The 16,648-nt window shown below is 45.5% G+C and overlaps 2 protein-coding genes across 2 annotated transcripts in view; one reads left to right on the top strand and one right to left on the bottom strand.

The window, feature by feature from the left end:
* Window positions 1-16,648, bottom strand: part of rab5ab (RAB5A, member RAS oncogene family, b) — a 419,058-nt gene that overhangs the window by 290,207 nt on the left and 112,203 nt on the right. The gene's annotated exons all lie outside the window — the stretch shown is intronic.
* The window catches only part of znf385d (zinc finger protein 385D), a 465,630-nt gene that overhangs the window by 355,982 nt on the left and 93,000 nt on the right, over window positions 1-16,648 (top strand). The window contains exon 3 of the mRNA XM_079562266.1: window positions 680-829. Within this exon, the coding sequence (XP_079418392.1) occupies window positions 704-829 (126 nt within the window). The 5' untranslated portion in view covers window positions 680-703. The remainder of the gene's footprint in view (window positions 1-679; window positions 830-16,648) is intronic.

Below are 16,648 nucleotides of genomic sequence, written 5' to 3'. Positions count from 1 at the left end.
CTGCCATCGCTAAGACTCTGCTCATGTGGACCACTTTCCTCTTGACATGTCATTGTCAATAGATTTTCTTCAAATCAGTGCCTGTTGTGACCACTTTGCTGTCCAGTGTCTATTTTTTCCGTCTTTTGTTTGCTGGTTTGAATACACATGTGTAAATGCCTTGATTTTCTTCTTTTTGTGGCATTAAAGATATTGTGTCCAGGCATGAAACGCATACAATTTTGATTTGTTTCTACCTGTAGAAAGAACCATGAGACTCAAAGACAATTTCCCCTCCCCTCCTGATTGGACCTGACAGGCCGGTTCACAGAAAGCTCGTCTCATTGGTCAGAGTGACGGCCCAGGGATCGAGATTATTGTCTGAGATCAGCAAAGGGAGAGACTTCAGGGAAAATAGGATCATTTAATATTACTGATATTCCGTCACATGTCAGGACCAGGCGCTCAGTTATGTGCAATCTATAAAATGAGAAAACATTCAAACTCTCACATCATAGTTTGTATAAATGTCCCAAATATAATAATCAAAAACATCAATGAGTGAGTGTGACGCGAGTGTCAGAGGAGGAGGTAAATATAGCTCCTGTCCGCGGTCCGCGAGCAGCTTGCCTCTGTGGGACGTTTGGACACGGTCCTGTCTCCGTCCCCCTCTCACTGTGTCCCCTTCCTGTCTCCCACAGGGACCAGCTGTCAGAGCGGCCTGATGCCCGCCCTGGTGCGCCCCCCGCTGGCCAGTGCGGTCCAGCAGCCCGCCATGGCGCTCAAACAGTTCCTGCCCTTCCCCCTGGACGCCGGCTCGGCCCTCAGCCTCTTCCCCGGGTTCAACACGGTGAGTGTGGAGCGACCACCGCGCACTGCCGGGTTAAACTGTTTGACCAGCGATCGGTGATTATCGGACCCATGTTCCCCTCAGACGAGGACTCGACGGTGCTCAAAACGACTTTTATGGCTGAAAAGGAAGTGCATGTGTGACTGCGAGAGCCTGGCCTTGCTCGGCTGGGTTTGGGATATGAGCAGGAAGTAGGTCGTGTTAGCTTGCAGAGTGCCACTTATTGTTATCATGTCTGTTTGCTTAGTTTAGTTTAGTTTATTTCAGTCAGTGTCCTCACACAGACACGACTAACTACAAAACATGAAAACACTGAAACAATGACTGAAAAGGGCTTTGGCTGAAGTGAAACACTTTTCTAAAGCCAAACACTATTACAGCTTCATTACAACCAGCACCAGCATACAGCAGTTTTACCATGTGCAAGATGAGGACAACAAAATGTGTATCCATTGGTTACAAAGTTAATTCACACCAGTCACACAAGTCACACATTCATCGATAAATTTGTCTCGAATCACTCAATTATATTATAAAGACAAAATATAGTGTACACAGGAGAGTTTATATGTGATTTAGTCCTAGTGCTGTATAACTGATAATTACATTAGATTTGAACATTTTTTTAAAAGTTTTTTAAGGTGTCATTCAGAATATTCCATAGATTTATTCCTTTGACTGAGACACATCTGGCTTTGGTGTTTTCTGTAAACATGAGTTCCACTGAGATTATAGCCAGTCTCTCTGGGTTTGAACCTTTCCTGAATACATTCAGGAAGCTTATGGTTATGAACCGTATATAACGCCAGCTGTGCTAAGATCAACTAAGTCATTTAATTTTAGTATTTTGGATTTAGGATTTGTTGGAGCATAATAATCTGCATAGCTGACTATTCTGATTTTTTTTGCAGTGTAAAAATGGCTTTTCTGTTTTCTTGCTGCACTTGACATTTCTGGTGCTTGTCCCAGATAAACTGTTGACTGACCAGCCGTCCACTCCTGCTTCCATCCAATCACAGAGCACGTTTTCACGACCAGAACCGAGTTAACCATAAGGAAAAAATGTTTTCTTAAGTGTACTTAGCAAGAATGTACCTGCGGATTCCAGATACACGTCTTTATAACGCGTAGGACCAGTGTGTGTTCTGGCTGGTCAGGCTCGATAATTGTATCACCAGTGCAGTGTGTTATATTATTCAGATACACGACTAGTTTAGACGGAATAAGGAGAGAGACGATCCGAGGCACTGACTTACAAAGTCCGTTATGTGGCTGAACACAGATTTGAAGGAAGTCCAAGGGAATGGTGATATGGGAAAGATGTGGACAAATGTGACATTAAGCATTTAACAAAGTATACGGGGAAGAAGAGTGTGAGAGAGAGAGTATTGGCAGAGAATATTGACTCTTTCTGACTTTTTTAGCACAAATAGTGTGAGCGCCTCTATAGAGGGCTCGTACACTCCCATATGTGGCTGGGGTCGTGAGCATACTCTGGTTTGACTCAGGACATTTATCAGAGGGACACTTGTGGACAGATCTGTGCCGTCGTCTCTACAGCGGGACATTACTCACCCCGTGATCGATATTCGGCCCATGTGCTTCTCGTCGGCTGTTGGGCCGGCCGCCGGAGCTGTGGCGCTGGGCCGTGATTACGCTAAATGGAGCGTGGCGAGGAGAGCGCGGGGAGATTACCCCGTTTGATGGTGTATGAGCGATGAAACACAGATGAATATTTGTAAAGGGAACCAAGTACGCAGGATTACATGGAGGTGACCGTAATCCACACAAACACAGGGCATGTGGTCAGGGCTTTTCTAACGTGAGCGGTGGACTCCAGTGTCTAATGGCATAAAAGTACATAAAAGTTAAATTATTTTTGTGAAAACAACAAACCATGTGTCTCCAGTGAGAGCGGCTCACTTTGCCTCTGACTCCGAACTCGTCGTGGGACATCACTGACTCGTCTCCATGGAGATGTGAATTACACCTCATTCAAATGTTCTACTCACCTAATTAGTGTTAATTTTGTCGACTAAAATATTTAGTCTTAATTTTAGTCAAAGTGTTATTTTTGACGACTAAAATTGGACTAAAACTCAATTAAAAGTTTTTTGTGAGACTAAAACTACGACTAAAATGTCCAGATATTTTAGTCGACTAAAATAAGACTAAATAAAAATGAAAGGAAGAGACTAAAATCATCCAAACTTCTATTGAGCGTCTGAAAGAGCCTCAGATCATTTAAATCCTCTGTTAAAGGATCAGCTCTGAGCTTTGTTCATGTGGAGCAGCTCCATGAAGCAGAGGAACGACATTAAATATGATTAGAATGAATATTATCAATGCAAAGTCCACTAAATTCGTCTTAAATTTAGTCGACTAAAACTAGACTAAAATTGAAGATATTTTTTTGACTAAAACTAGACTAAAATCAAATTACATTTTCGTCAAAAGACTAAAACTAAATTAAAATATGTTGTCAAATTAACACTGCACCTAATGCAACACAAATGTACAGGTATAAATGTGAAACCTTTAGAGATTGCTGACATAAATATGAGGAAAAATGTGTTGTCATAAAAGTATAATATGGGCTGAACTGCCGACAATCTCTGCAATCAAATGTAAATAATGCACAGAACCAGGTTTTGATAGATGGTTTTGTTGATGCACAGTATTGTTCAGGGAAATGTGTTCTGTTTTTGAGTAAGTCAGTCATTAGTTTTGCCTTGATTTTGGGGGATCAAGACTAGGGGGCGGAGAATTCCCGATACAGTCCCCGGAAGTTTCAATGGAAATTGTACCTTGGAATTTTGGGAAAATGTCATGAATTAAAAACACTTAAAGGGGGGGTGTTATGCAAAATGGACTTTTTCAAGCTTTACATCATGTTATTATGTCACTCCCTCATTAAAAACATGGCTGAAGTGTTGCCTTGGCACATTCACGTATTTCTGTGTAATCTGTAAAAACTCTGATGGCCATTTTAGGGATAGGTTTGCCTGAGTCCTCCTAGGAACGCCCCCACCTCCAGGAGACGCCTCCGAGCCGAGTAACCAACCAGTGCTCCTCAGCAGAACCCCCTCCCCACTGATGCCACAGACAGCGTGTGGAGGGGGCGTGTCTAAAGGCTCAGAGGTTCTTAAAGAGACAGAGGCCTATTTCAAGACATTCACTACAGCCATTTTGAGAGAGACATTTTATACAAGGCAGTTATTCTAATTTACTGCATTTACAGACCAACAGAAGGTTTGTATTGTATTTGTATAGCCCAACATAAGGCAGTAAAACAGAGCTATAAATATAAAAATATAAAGTTCAGGCGAATGACGCATTAAACAGAGCCGTCCTAAACTATAGAACCGACTCTGCAGACCGACACATGGCACAGACTCTTAAAGGAACAGACCACTGTTTTTCCATACTGAGATATGTTCTTACCTGAGCTTAGACGAGTTGATGTGTACCTGTCTGGTCTTTGTGTGTGCCCTCAGTAACACAAAAAGACCAAAGATGTTGTTTGCATCTGGCCTCTCCCACCATATTCCTATAGCTCCAAACGGGAGTGAAGTTGGAAGTGACCACGCTCTTGCACACGCACAAAGACCAGACAGGTACGGATCAACTCGTCTAAGCTCAGAGAAGAACATATCTCTGTATGGAACAACGGTGGCCTGTTCCTTTAAGACAGTATAATATTGTAACGCTGATGAATACTCTTGGTGAGTATTCAAACATGCTCCATCTCTTTCCTGTGATAGATAATAGATTCTTATGCTGCAGTTCACATCTGTCTGTAAATGGACAGCCTTCAGTGATGGTCATTCCGTTAATACTATTAAGAATGTCCAATGTCAACAATTCACGGCATTTTAAAACCCTATTCAAGGTGAGTCTGATATTGTGAAATCCCTCTCATAAAACCTTCAAAACATTGTAAAGTCCAAGATGGTTGGAGTTACTAAAGTGGAGATGATGTTGTTGTTACAATGTGATGTAAATGCATTTTCAGTAAATGACAGTTGAATTCACAAGAGAAACACTGAGTCAATGCAAAACTTAAAGACCTTATTGTGAGGATTAGGTCATGTTTAGTTTCCACGTGAAAAATGAGATGTCATCATATGAAAAAGTACTTTTGCTGCAGTGTGTCCCCGTCCATCAGCCTATATTAAAAACATATCGCTGGTTTGTGTGGGACCATCTCTGCTGACCTCGTCGTCTCCTGGGTTCCCGTTGTTCCTGGAGAGTTTCCCGCCCGTGCCGCCTCATTGGCCGCCGGTTTGCCTCGTCTAACCTTTGTGGCACGGAACACGAGCGTTTCTTTTATCTGCCGCCCGGCGTCAGCTCTCGCTCTAATATTATCGTACGCACATGCCGGGGATGTTTGGAGTTCTAACGTGCTGTGATAATCTGTGTCGGGACTGAACACAGGGATGGTCACGGGTTTGTGTCTTTATACACTCACATCGCACCAGCCAGGGCTGAGCGGACGGAGATCAAACATTTACCTCCTGGAAATACCTTGGTCAGTTTATTTGAGGCCTTCAGTGGAGAAGAATCCACTGTTTTTGTACATTAACACTTTACATTAATAAACATTTTTACAATGCACCGAAATTAGCCCAAAGGTGATTTTTCATCTGTAGTCCCTGGACAGATGTACGAGTTACTCATTTGATTTTACTCAGTAACTCGAGTACAGATACTTCATTTTAATATTACTCAAGTAGATGTAAAAAGCACTGTATGAAAAATCAAAAGTGCAGTTACTTTAAAAAGTTATTCCAGTACAAATGTAACTGCGTACTGCCCTCTTCTGGTCTCAGGTTTGCTCTGTGTTTGCTGGTATGTTCTGAACTCCATGGAACTGCGGACGGAAATGAGCTTTGAGCTCAAATCAGCCAATCTCCGACTCCAGTCCCTGATCATTGATATGCAGTGTCCAAATAAACGAACTGGCTCAGTGGGTACGTCATTCAGAAACGGCCGCTGTTTCAATCCAGGCTATGACATGCTCTGTGAAGTCTTCAGATTCATTCAAGACGTCACCACCATCTGCATCGGGTCGATATATCGGTATCTGACAATATCAGTTAAAGGCCGATATCTACAGAAAGTGACAGTGATTGTTTTTTGCATTGGACAGAGCTCTGTCACAGCCTTAAACTGAGCCTCCACGACTTCCTCGGCCTCAGGCTTCCCTCAGGAGAAACACTGCATTGAAATTCGGTCTCTGGTTTGACTTGCCGTCTCTGCTGATTTTTGTCCTTCAAGCAAGCTCCCTCTGAAGAACCGACTAAACATTAATGTCATGAACAAATCAGCCCCCTTAATAAAGCGCCCCCTGATGTCACAGTTCAACACTGACACATTTTACAGTTTAGAAGAAAAACCCATATCAGTCGACTGTTTAGGGAAGAGTTTGCTGTGGTTGTGGAGGGGCCTCTGTGAGTACACACAAGTATGTGAAGTGAATAATGACTTCAGTCAGTGCAGCGCTAAGAGGAGCTTGTAAATGTACAACACTATGTGATTATTAAGTGTCCTCCAACACACTGCGCCAGTCTCATTGATAACAACAAAATACATCAAATTAACAGCTTTTCCCACTAAATCACAAAGCCTTTAATGGGATGAGACGCCATTGTTGAAAATAAATCAGCACAGCGAATCAAAAGAGAGAATTTTACTACAGAGTACACAACTTAAGAAGCTTTGAGTTGGTTTCCTGTTGCCGTTCTGACACGTGGTCTACTTTAAATGTGTGAAGCGTTCACTTGATGTTGTCGCTGTCGACCTCCTGTGTTTTTCATCAGCCTATTAATTCACATCTGTTTTTAAAAAAGCTTTTAGGAGCGCACAGAGCCAAACAATAGCCTGACTTATGGACTCGTCCGTCTGAACAAAGCCCTCGCTCTGCAGAGTTATGGGCTGGAATTCCACAGTGAACCATCATTCAAATCTCTCCAAAGCAACTAAAGAACTTTCCCCAAACAAGATCCAAAAATCTGCATCTGAAATCTGTAGTGATACAGTCGCCTCACTCTTGACTGAACATACTCTCTGCCTGAGCACAGTCGGTTTGAGGATCAGCCCGTTGTGCATGTTTTAAGTTGATGGGAAGCAGGTGCACGTGTTGGCGTCATGGCGTTTGTAACAGTTGTAGCTAGTGATGGGCCAAGATCTCATGCCATCCGATTTTCACGAGGATGTATCCAATGTTCTTACTGTAGACTGCTTAAAGGTGTTTATCTAGTTAAAGGCAGGTCCTGTTGCCAATACGAACCTGCTCCACACTTATTTAAATCTCCTATTTTTGCCTTTAGTCACATCTCCATGGAGACGGGCTGGAGACGTCACACTCCCAGTGAAGTCACAGTCAGGTCTTAGAGAGCTGAGATATTCAAAGCAAACACACACATTGGTTTGCTCATTTTCAAAGTGATAAAAATATTATGATTAATTATACTTTTTGACTATTTATTGGATGTGTGGTGTTGCTTTATGAGTTACCCACCAATATTTACATATATATTGGTTTGGCTTGCACTTTTTTTGTCCAAATCTCAGCTCGATCGTTCTCATGAAAACAACCTTGGGTATGGGCTTGTCTCGCGGAGCCCGAGTTGTGTCAAAGTTTGGTCTGGTGAGCACCACCTGTTCTTGGAGCTGGAATGAATGCGCTCCACAGTGCGCAGTGATGGACGACTGCTCACTGACTGACAGGAGTTCTCTGCCCACACAGTTTATAGCGCCCCCTGTAATGATGTAAGTGTGGAACCTGCAGGGTCAACCCCCGGGTTCAAAAGCATACATAGAAGTGCATCCATACATCACTTTTTTGGTTCGTTTTGTCAGACACTGAGGTTAGAGATGTTAAAGATCTTTTACCTTTACATGTTTCAGCCGCCATCTGCAGGCCGTCATCAGAATGATTACGCCCCCCTGTCGCCCTGAATCCACCGGGCGGCAGGGGGCGTGACCAGTCTGTCGGACCTGTTGGGACCGTCAGACTGGTCACGCCTCGGAAGTAAGAACAGCTGATAAGTGACACGTCACCACACGCCGGTGATACTTCTGATGACGGCCTGCAGATGGCGGCTGAAACATGTAAAGGTAAAAGATCTTTAACATCTCTAACCTTAGTGTCTGACAAAACGAACCAAAAAAGTGATACTAGAACACAAGTAGACACAATGAACGTTACGAAGTTTAAGCATCCATACATGTCACTCAACATGACTATGTTTTGTTGAATGTTTTGTGGGATAAACGTATCATTAGCATGTTTGGTTTCCTCCTTGTGCCCAGAAAGAGATGCAGTCTATAACTTTGATCTCTGCTCCAAATGTGCGCAACACTGCAGAGCACATGTGCCGCAGGCTGGGACAGTTAGATAAAAACGATGCAGCAGCAAAAAGCAAGGCACAGCTAAAATAACAAGGCGAGAGCTTCTCACTGACCTGAGCAGAGAGCAGCTGGGCCTGGGTTTAGTTTGACAGAAAGAGTTGTCCATGACGTGGTGAAAGTAAAGCCTCGTGATGGTTTCTGCTCCTCGTTTCCTGATGAGTCCATAAGCGATTTCAGAGGCGTCCTCAGCGGCCCGTCTGTGCAAACAAAAGCTCCATTTCTCCACAGTAAACGGGCCGGCTGCAGCGCGGGTTCGGGTTCCGGCTGGCTCGGTAAACTGAGAACCCATTTCTTTGGGTTGTGTTTGATTTCCATTCGGTCGCGATGGGCCGGGTCAGGGGACAAGCGGCCCCACGCTCCCTGCTGTGTTCACTGCTGATGTGCGTTTTTAGAGCTGCGCTTCTTCCATGTGTGAGAAGTACATGGGACTTTGACTCTGCTCAATGACATGAATGTGCAGCAACTTCAGATTTACATACATGAATGAAAAAAAAGTATAGGCTTTGTTTTTCTGCCATATACAGAATTAAATTTTGCAAATTTGCTGCTTTACGGAATTCACAGTTAAACTTTTGAAACGGCTGAACCCCACTTGCTCGTGTAACTGTTCTGCTTGTTAGCTTGTACTTTAAAGGAATAGTTCACCGTTTTTCCATACTGAGATATGTTCCTACCTGAGCTTAGACGAGTTGATGTGTACCTGTCTGGTCTTTGTGTGTGCACATGGAGGAACGTGGTTGCTTCCAACTTCACCCCCATTTGGAGCTATAGGAATACATTGGGAGAGGCCAAATGCTAACACCATCTTTGGTCTTTTTGCATGACTGAGGGCATTCGCAAAGACCAGACAGGTACACATCAACTCGTCTAAGCTCAGGTAAGTACATATCTCAGTATGTCAAAATGGTGACCTATTCCTTTCATTTAACTTCAGCTTTTATTCTGTCCCATGGTTTTGTAGATTATGTTTCCATGGCTATTTAACACAAACTAACATGAATCACCTCCTTCCCTGATGCCAGCTTTAAGGTGTGTTTTAAAACTCATGAACTTCAGGCCTGATGCTGAAGCAGGCTGACTATGTAGTCATTAACTAACTACAGAAGTCACACAGGGCACTGTGTGGAGCCGCTCACCCTATGATGACCCCTGACAGAGCGTGAGCATGATCTTCCCTTCAAAAAAGCTCTCGATCGTCCATTGACAGTAAGCTGACGTGTTTGTGAGTTGTCCTGTGCTTCTAATCACTGTCTCGGAATATTGTATGCATTTATGCATACAATACAATGCATGGAGAAAAGATCTGAGAATTTGCCATTGAGTAACAGGAACGTTTCTCCTAATGTGAATAAGGATAATGAGAATTAAGACCCTGCTATTATAAAACATTGCCTCGACCTTTTGAAAAGTCCCCAAAATGCCGTCTGGTCCTGGAAATATGAATGAAACCTTTGAATGACACTTGACAGAGTGTTGTAGTGTCATGTGACCCAGTCCTGTGCATGTGAACTTTTATCCCGTCGTCATCTCTTCCTCTGACTCCCCATATCGGCTCGTGTCTCTGGGTTTCTCACGCTCCGGGCCCCTGACGGTTTCTCCCCTGGGGCCCCTCTCCAGCTGGACTCCATATTTCAGAATCGCCTTGTCCTTTTCAAACTCCGATGAAGACGAGCGCGGCCCGTTCCGTCTCACTTTCCACTCTGACACTATCAGAGACGAGTCTTTTCTGATGACCTCGGCCGGACACATATTTCCTCCTAATGGACCGCTCTTTCTGAGGCGCGGGTCCATTGATCCATAAGGGCGCGAGGTGCACGTGAGGTCAGCGCACGCCTCGGCCTCGATTTAAGAAGTGCTGCGAGGACTTTCGGCCGTTCAGGGCTGTCAGAATTTAACCAATTACAGAAAAAATATACTTTCTGCAGCATCTGCAGCGGCTCCTGGGCGTCGTCTCAGCGCGGGACAAAAAGAGTCTGCGCTTTAGTCACAAATATGTTTTAATTGTCTTTCTCAAACAATGACCTGATCCTGAGAAGAGTTTTGTTGCAGGTGCACACTGCCATGTCCTTGAGCAAGACACTTCCCTCAGTGTCTGACACTGTTGCATGAATGACACTGTGAATGGGTGAATGATTCCACATTGAGAGCCTCATGACGGTTCTAGGTAACCTTAAAACGCTTTATTTACCTTTTAATCAGTGCTATACAGTGCTACTATAATCTGTAACGACCGAAAGGGCAAGATCGCGAACACAAGCGGCCGAAATGAGCTTCCTTCGCAGGGTGGCTGGACACACCCGTCACGTCGAAAGGAACAGCAGGTTAGGGCATCTGTTCCAAGCATGTCCTATTGGGACAAGGACTGAGAGATGTCTCTGTCTCTCTGTCTCTCTGTCTCTCTGTCTGCCTCTCTGTCTCTCTGCCTGTCTGTCTCTCCGTCTCTCTGTCTGTCTGTCTTTCTGTCTCTGTCGCTCTGTTACTCTGTCTGTCTCTCCGTCTCTCTGTCTGTCTCTCTGTCTGTCTGTCTCTCTGTCTCTCTGTCGCTCTGTTTCTCTGTCTGTCTCTCTGCCTCTCTGTCTCTCTGTCTGTCTCTCCGTCTCTCTGTCTGTCTCTCTGTCTCTCCATCTCTCTGTCTCTCTGCCTCTCTGTCTGCCTCTCTGCCTCTCTGTCTCTCTGCCTCTCTGTCTCTCTGTCTGTCTGCCTCTCTGTCTCTCTGTCTCTCTGTCTCTCTGTCTCTCTGCCTCTCTGTCTCTCCGTCTCTCCGCCTCTCCGCCTCTCCGCCTCTCTGCCTCTCTGTCTCTCCGTCTCTCTGTCTGTCTCTCTGCCTCTCTGTCTCTCTGCCTCTCTGTCTGCCTCTCTGCCTCTCTGTCTCTCTGCCTCTCTGTCTCTCTGCCTCTCTGCCTCTCTGTCTCTCTGTCTCTCTGCCTCTCTGTCTCTCTGTCTCTCTGTCTCTCTGTCTCTCTGCCTCTCTGTCTCTCTGCCTCTCTGCCTCTCTGTCTCTCTGCCTCTCTGCCTCTCTGTCTCTCTGCCTCTCTGCCTCTCTGTCTCTCTGCCTCTCTGTCTCTCTGTCTCTCTGTCTCTCCGTCTCTCCGTCTCTCTGCCTCTCTGTCTGCCTCTCTGCCTCTCTGTCTCTCTGCCTCTCTGTCTCTCTGCCTCTCTGTCTCTCTGTCTCTCCGTCTCTCCGCCTCTCCGCCTCTCCGCCTCTCTGCCTCTCTGTCTCTCTGTCTGTCTCTCTGTCTCTCTGTCTCTCTGCCTCTCTGTCTCTCTGTCTCTCTGTCTCTCTGCCTCTCTGCCTCTCTGCCTCTCTGCCTCTCTGCCTCTCTGTCTCTCTGTCTCTCTGCCTCTCTGCCTCTCTGCCTCTCTGTCTCTCTGCCTCTCTGTCTCTCCGCCTCTCCGCCTCTCCGCCTCTCTGCCTCTCTGTCTCTCCGTCTCTCTGTCTGTCTCTCTGCCTCTCTGTCTCTCTGCCTCTCTGTCTGCCTCTCTGCCTCTCTGTCTCTCTGCCTCTCTGTCTCTCTGCCTCTCTGCCTCTCTGTCTCTCTGCCTCTCTGTCTCTCTGTCTCTCTGTCTCTCTGTCTCTCTGCCTCTCTGTCTCTCTGCCTCTCTGCCTCTCTGTCTCTCTGCCTCTCTGTCTCTCTGCCTCTCTGCCTCTCTGTCTCTCTGCCTCTCTGTCTCTCTGCCTCTCTGTCTCTCTGCCTCTCTGCCTCTCTGTCTCTCTGCCTCTCTGCCTCTCTGTCTCTCCGTCTCTCTGTCTGTCTCTCTGCCTCTCTGTCTCTCTGCCTCTCTGTCTGCCTCTCTGCCTCTCTGTCTCTCTGCCTCTCTGTCTCTCTGTCTCTCTGCCTCTCTGTCTCTCTGCCTCTCTGCCTCTCTGTCTCTCTGCCTCTCTGTCTCTCTGTCTCTCTGTCTCTCTGCCTCTCTGTCTCTCTGCCTCTCTGCCTCTCTGTCTCTCTGCCTCTCTGTCTCTCTGTCTCTCTGTCTCTCTGTCTCTCCGTCTCTCCGTCTCTCTGCCTCTCTGTCTGCCTCTCTGCCTCTCTGTCTCTCTGCCTCTCTGTCTCTCTGCCTCTCTGTCTCTCTGTCTCTCCGTCTCTCCGCCTCTCCGCCTCTCCGCCTCTCCGCCTCTCCGTCTCTCCGCCTCTCTGCCTCTCTGCCTCTCTGTCTCTCTGTCTCTCTGCCTCTCTGCCTCTCTGCCTCTCTGCCTCTCTGCCTCTCTGCCTCTCTGCCTCTCTGCCTCTCTGCCTCTCTGTCTCTCTGTCTCTGTCTCTCTGCCTCTCTGCCTCTCTGTCTCTCTGTCTCTCTGCCTCTCTGCCTCTCTGCCTCTCTGCCTCTCTGTCTCTCTGTCTCTCTGCCTCTCTGCCTCTCTGCCTCTCTGTCTCTCTGTCTCTCTGCCTCTCTGCCTCTCTGCCTCTCTGTCTCTCTGTCTCTCTGTCTCTCTGTCTCTCTGCCTCTCTGTCTCTCTGTCTCTCTGTCTCTCTGCCTCTCTGCCTCTCTGCCTCTCTGTCTCTCTGCCTCTCTGCCTCTCTGCCTCTCTGTCTCTCTGCCTCTCTGTCTCTCTGTCTGTCTGTCTGTCTCTCCGTCTCTCTGTCTGTCTCTCTGCCTCTCTGTCTCTCTTTCTCTCTGCCTCTGTCTCTCTGTCTCTCTGTCTCTCTGCCTCTCTGTCTCTCTGCCTCTCTGCCTCTCTGTCTCTCTTTCTCTCTGCCTCTGTCTCTCTGTCTCTCTGTCTCTCTGCCTCTCTGTCTCTCTGCCTCTCTGCCTCTCTGTCTCTCTGTCTGTCTCTCTGCCTCTCTGCCTCTCTGTCTCTCTGTCTGTCTCTCTGTCTCTCTGTCTCTCTGCCGGGTCAGACTCCTGCCTGTTGTTACGAGCCTCCAGGGCGCCGTAAACATTTACTCTCCACGAAAACTCCCTGTGATCTGATGGATCCTGATGACAGTCGTTCCATTAACGCAGCAGAAGAAGAGAGAGGGAGGGGGAGGTGGATGGATAGACACATCGATAGCTACATAGATTTACAGGACAGAGTAATAAATTGTAAAAACAGACATTGGTATTTTTCACTATTTTAATTTCCACTCCATCCTAAATAAATGGTGTGAAAACCCACCCAAACTGCTGCATGAAGGAGCGTCTGTATGGCGGCTCCTGAAAGTCTCTGAAGAGCTGGGATGTTAGAAATGTGTTTAAAGGCTTCAAATGGACACACTCTTTTCTTTGGTTTGTAAATCCACAGATCTGGTTTAGTCTCTTTCAGACAAAGAGAGGGAGATGCAGAGACGGGTGGATGAGAGGGTGCAGAGTAGGGCTGTGCAATTAATCGAAATTCGATTACAATTTCGATTATTACACTAAACGATTACAAAATTAGCATAATGTTTGTTCTTGCTTGGAAAGCAGACTTGCATTATTTTCCCTTCGCATTTCACGTGTCATGCCTCATGCTTTTTTTCACATAGCATAATTGCCTAGGTCATGTTTAAATGTTGATGACTTAGGCAATTATGCTATGTGGCTAACAAAATGTAAAGGCGCATTATGCAACTTTTTATGTCGTATTTGACCTTTCAGTGACCCAGTGTCTGTAATGGGTGGTTAGCGTAGCGCCTCCAGGACGCTCCAGGACCCACTGTTATGATGAAGTCAGCGTGTGTGAAGCCGCTCACCTCCCTCTCCACGGCTAAAATCCATTTCGTTAAAGATATCGCTGTCTCTGCTCCTCAAAAGTCCATTGTCCAAAAAACTGTCTCTCTTCCTTCTTAAAATGCTGCGGTTATTGATGTAGTCGCTCCATTAGCTCCCAAGACTTAGAAGCTGCAGTTATGCATAAGACCTGAGGTGGCAGTAGTGAGTATAAAATGACCAACTTGAATCTAGTCTCTTTAAAATAGCTGCTTCACTGAAATAAAACTAACAGATGTCATCCATCTAATTTATCATTACAAAGGGATTAAAACCTGTCATATGCACTTTAGATAACTAGTTTCATTAACATTTGAATGTATATTGGTAATATAAAGTGATATGTTAAATTCATTCACCCTTGTGCTGTGACCAGTACGATACAGCTCATTTAAGAATGGTATTGATGAATAAAATATGCTATTGCCCATCACAGTATAGATGGATGGAAATAGTCACAGAATATGTTGGAAAAAGAGGAAAGCGAGAGGGAAATGGAGTGATGCAGAGACACCACGAGGGAGAGAGTTAGTAAGCGTTAGATGAGTCCGCGGCTGCGTGATAGTCCGAGTGTTTCCTCCGTGTTCCAGCGCGGCGCGTGTCCCGTGTGGTGCGTGTTCCCGTGTGGTGCGTGTTCCCGTGTGGTGCGTGTTCCCGTGTGGTGCGTGTTCCCGTGTGGTGCGTGTTCCCGTGGGCGAGCGCAGGACCTTCGTGCAGCAGGCGTGGTGTTTGCACGTCTCCTCGCAGCTGGACCATGATTTATGAGCTACTTACACTCTTTACCTTTGGAAAAGAAACCATCAATTCAGGTGTAAAGCTTTTTCATAATTCAAATGTCAGCTCTTAAATGAGGTTTGGTGTGATTTACGGCATGGACAGACTCAAACCGTGAAATCATACCACTACATTAGGCTTCGGGCGCTTTGAAGGTACAGCGGAGAGTGGGTTTAGGAAGTCTTTACAGCTTTATTCCTATGTTTTATGATTTCATTTAAAAAAAACGGCTTCATACTTATATAGAGGCTAGAGAGCTGCACCACGAGGAAAAAAATAATAATTCGATAAAATCAATTTGAATATAGTAATAATAATACAGGTCTGGTGAATTTAAAAGTCATTTGTTTTTGTCAGTAAGTCAGGGACTCTTTGTCATCTGTACTGGGATGTTTTGTCAAGACATGTTGGGTATGAAAGAATGGACATGAGGGAGATAAAAAAAGGGGGAATTATGTCGGGATCCCGACTTATTGAGTCTGGGGCACAAGATAAAAACGTGGGGCCCGACTTAATAAGACAGCACAAGATAGTTAAGTGTTGGGATGAGATAGTGATCCTGCATCGGCACAACTCAAGCAGCATCCACGACAGCCTGACGATGGATGAGAAAATGAAGCTTTATTTCACCCTTGGACTCCATTACAAGGACACCGTTACTTCATCTCTTTCATCTTCATCTTAAAACCGATCTGGAAGTGGTGTGGCCTCTTTCAGTGGATTTGGGACACTGTCTGAGGTGTTTCTTTGACAGAAAGGAGATGACCTCAGAAAAAGCCGGCCCAGCTCATATTTGACTGGAATGGCCTGGTCTGAATCCAGCTGCAGCTGAACGAGTGTTAGTTAGAACGTTGTATCAGGCGGTCGTTGGAGAGAAGTGATAAAAGCCGGGTCAGGAGTACCATGCTTGAGCATTGGTCTATTGTTCAGTATGGTTTCCCTATGGTTCACCAAAAACATGCACAACAGGCTCGCCTCCCGCTAAAGTATTGCCACATTTCCCCCGAGACAAAGTTTCCCTGAGATTCTGACATGAAAGATGAATGTTTCCCCATCAAGTGTGCCCTCAGGGAGTGAGCGACCTTTTTATGGCTGCTCAGGAGTAGCTCATGTCGTGGATGTAGTTTTTGACGACCTTCAGGGAATTAAACCTCTGACCTCCTACTCCAGCAGAGTGGTAGAACAACTGTAACTCTCCTCGGGGAAAGCCGTTTGATGTTTACATTCTAGTCGTGTGGCTCCAGGCCTTGTTTGAAATGAGGAAAGCCCGTTGTGTGACCTGACAGAATCACTACAAACTCATACACTAAAATAGCTCTACAGGTCAGTTCATAGAAATAAAGTGGCATTCAGTGCTAATGTATGTACAGTTAGCAAGCTAGCTACTCGGGTTCCATGAATGTGTACTTTAGCCGTTAGCAATAGCCATCAAACTTCTCAAATATAAAAAGGGCCCTCGGAGATGGATGCTAAATCATTTTGAATTAAGTTTCTGCGATTTGTTGTCAGATACACATTATAAACCTCTTCTTATAATATATCAATGACAGAAAATGACCGAAACGGACACTCGCCATACTTAACTATGGACTGGCTTCACCATTAGTGTGCACATTTTTTCACAACGATCAATTGCCATTTCTCTGATTTCTATTAGGGATGTATATCGGGCCGATACCACATGCTTGTAATTATACTCGTACTCATTCATGAGGTCATGATACCAGAACAAACTGGAGAATTGTTTAGTACAATATTCCACATAGAGCTGACTTTACTACAGACGACACTCCCTAAATCAGAGTCTGTGCTCTTTAACCAGAGCTAAATGTTGTTAGTGCTGCAGCGTCTGCAGTGTTTACAAGATACAGGCTAACGTTGCTAAACTAATTCTGTCGATTCTTACTCTGTTTTATACCCAGGGGCTTATTCATCTGAAAAACTAACCAAGTGACTAAAAAG

Source organism: Gobius niger (assembly GCF_951799975.1).
Source record: "Gobius niger genome assembly, chromosome: 8".
Taxonomy (NCBI): Eukaryota; Metazoa; Chordata; class Actinopteri; order Gobiiformes; family Gobiidae; genus Gobius; species Gobius niger.
This window is presented reverse-complemented; position numbering and strand designations above follow the sequence as displayed.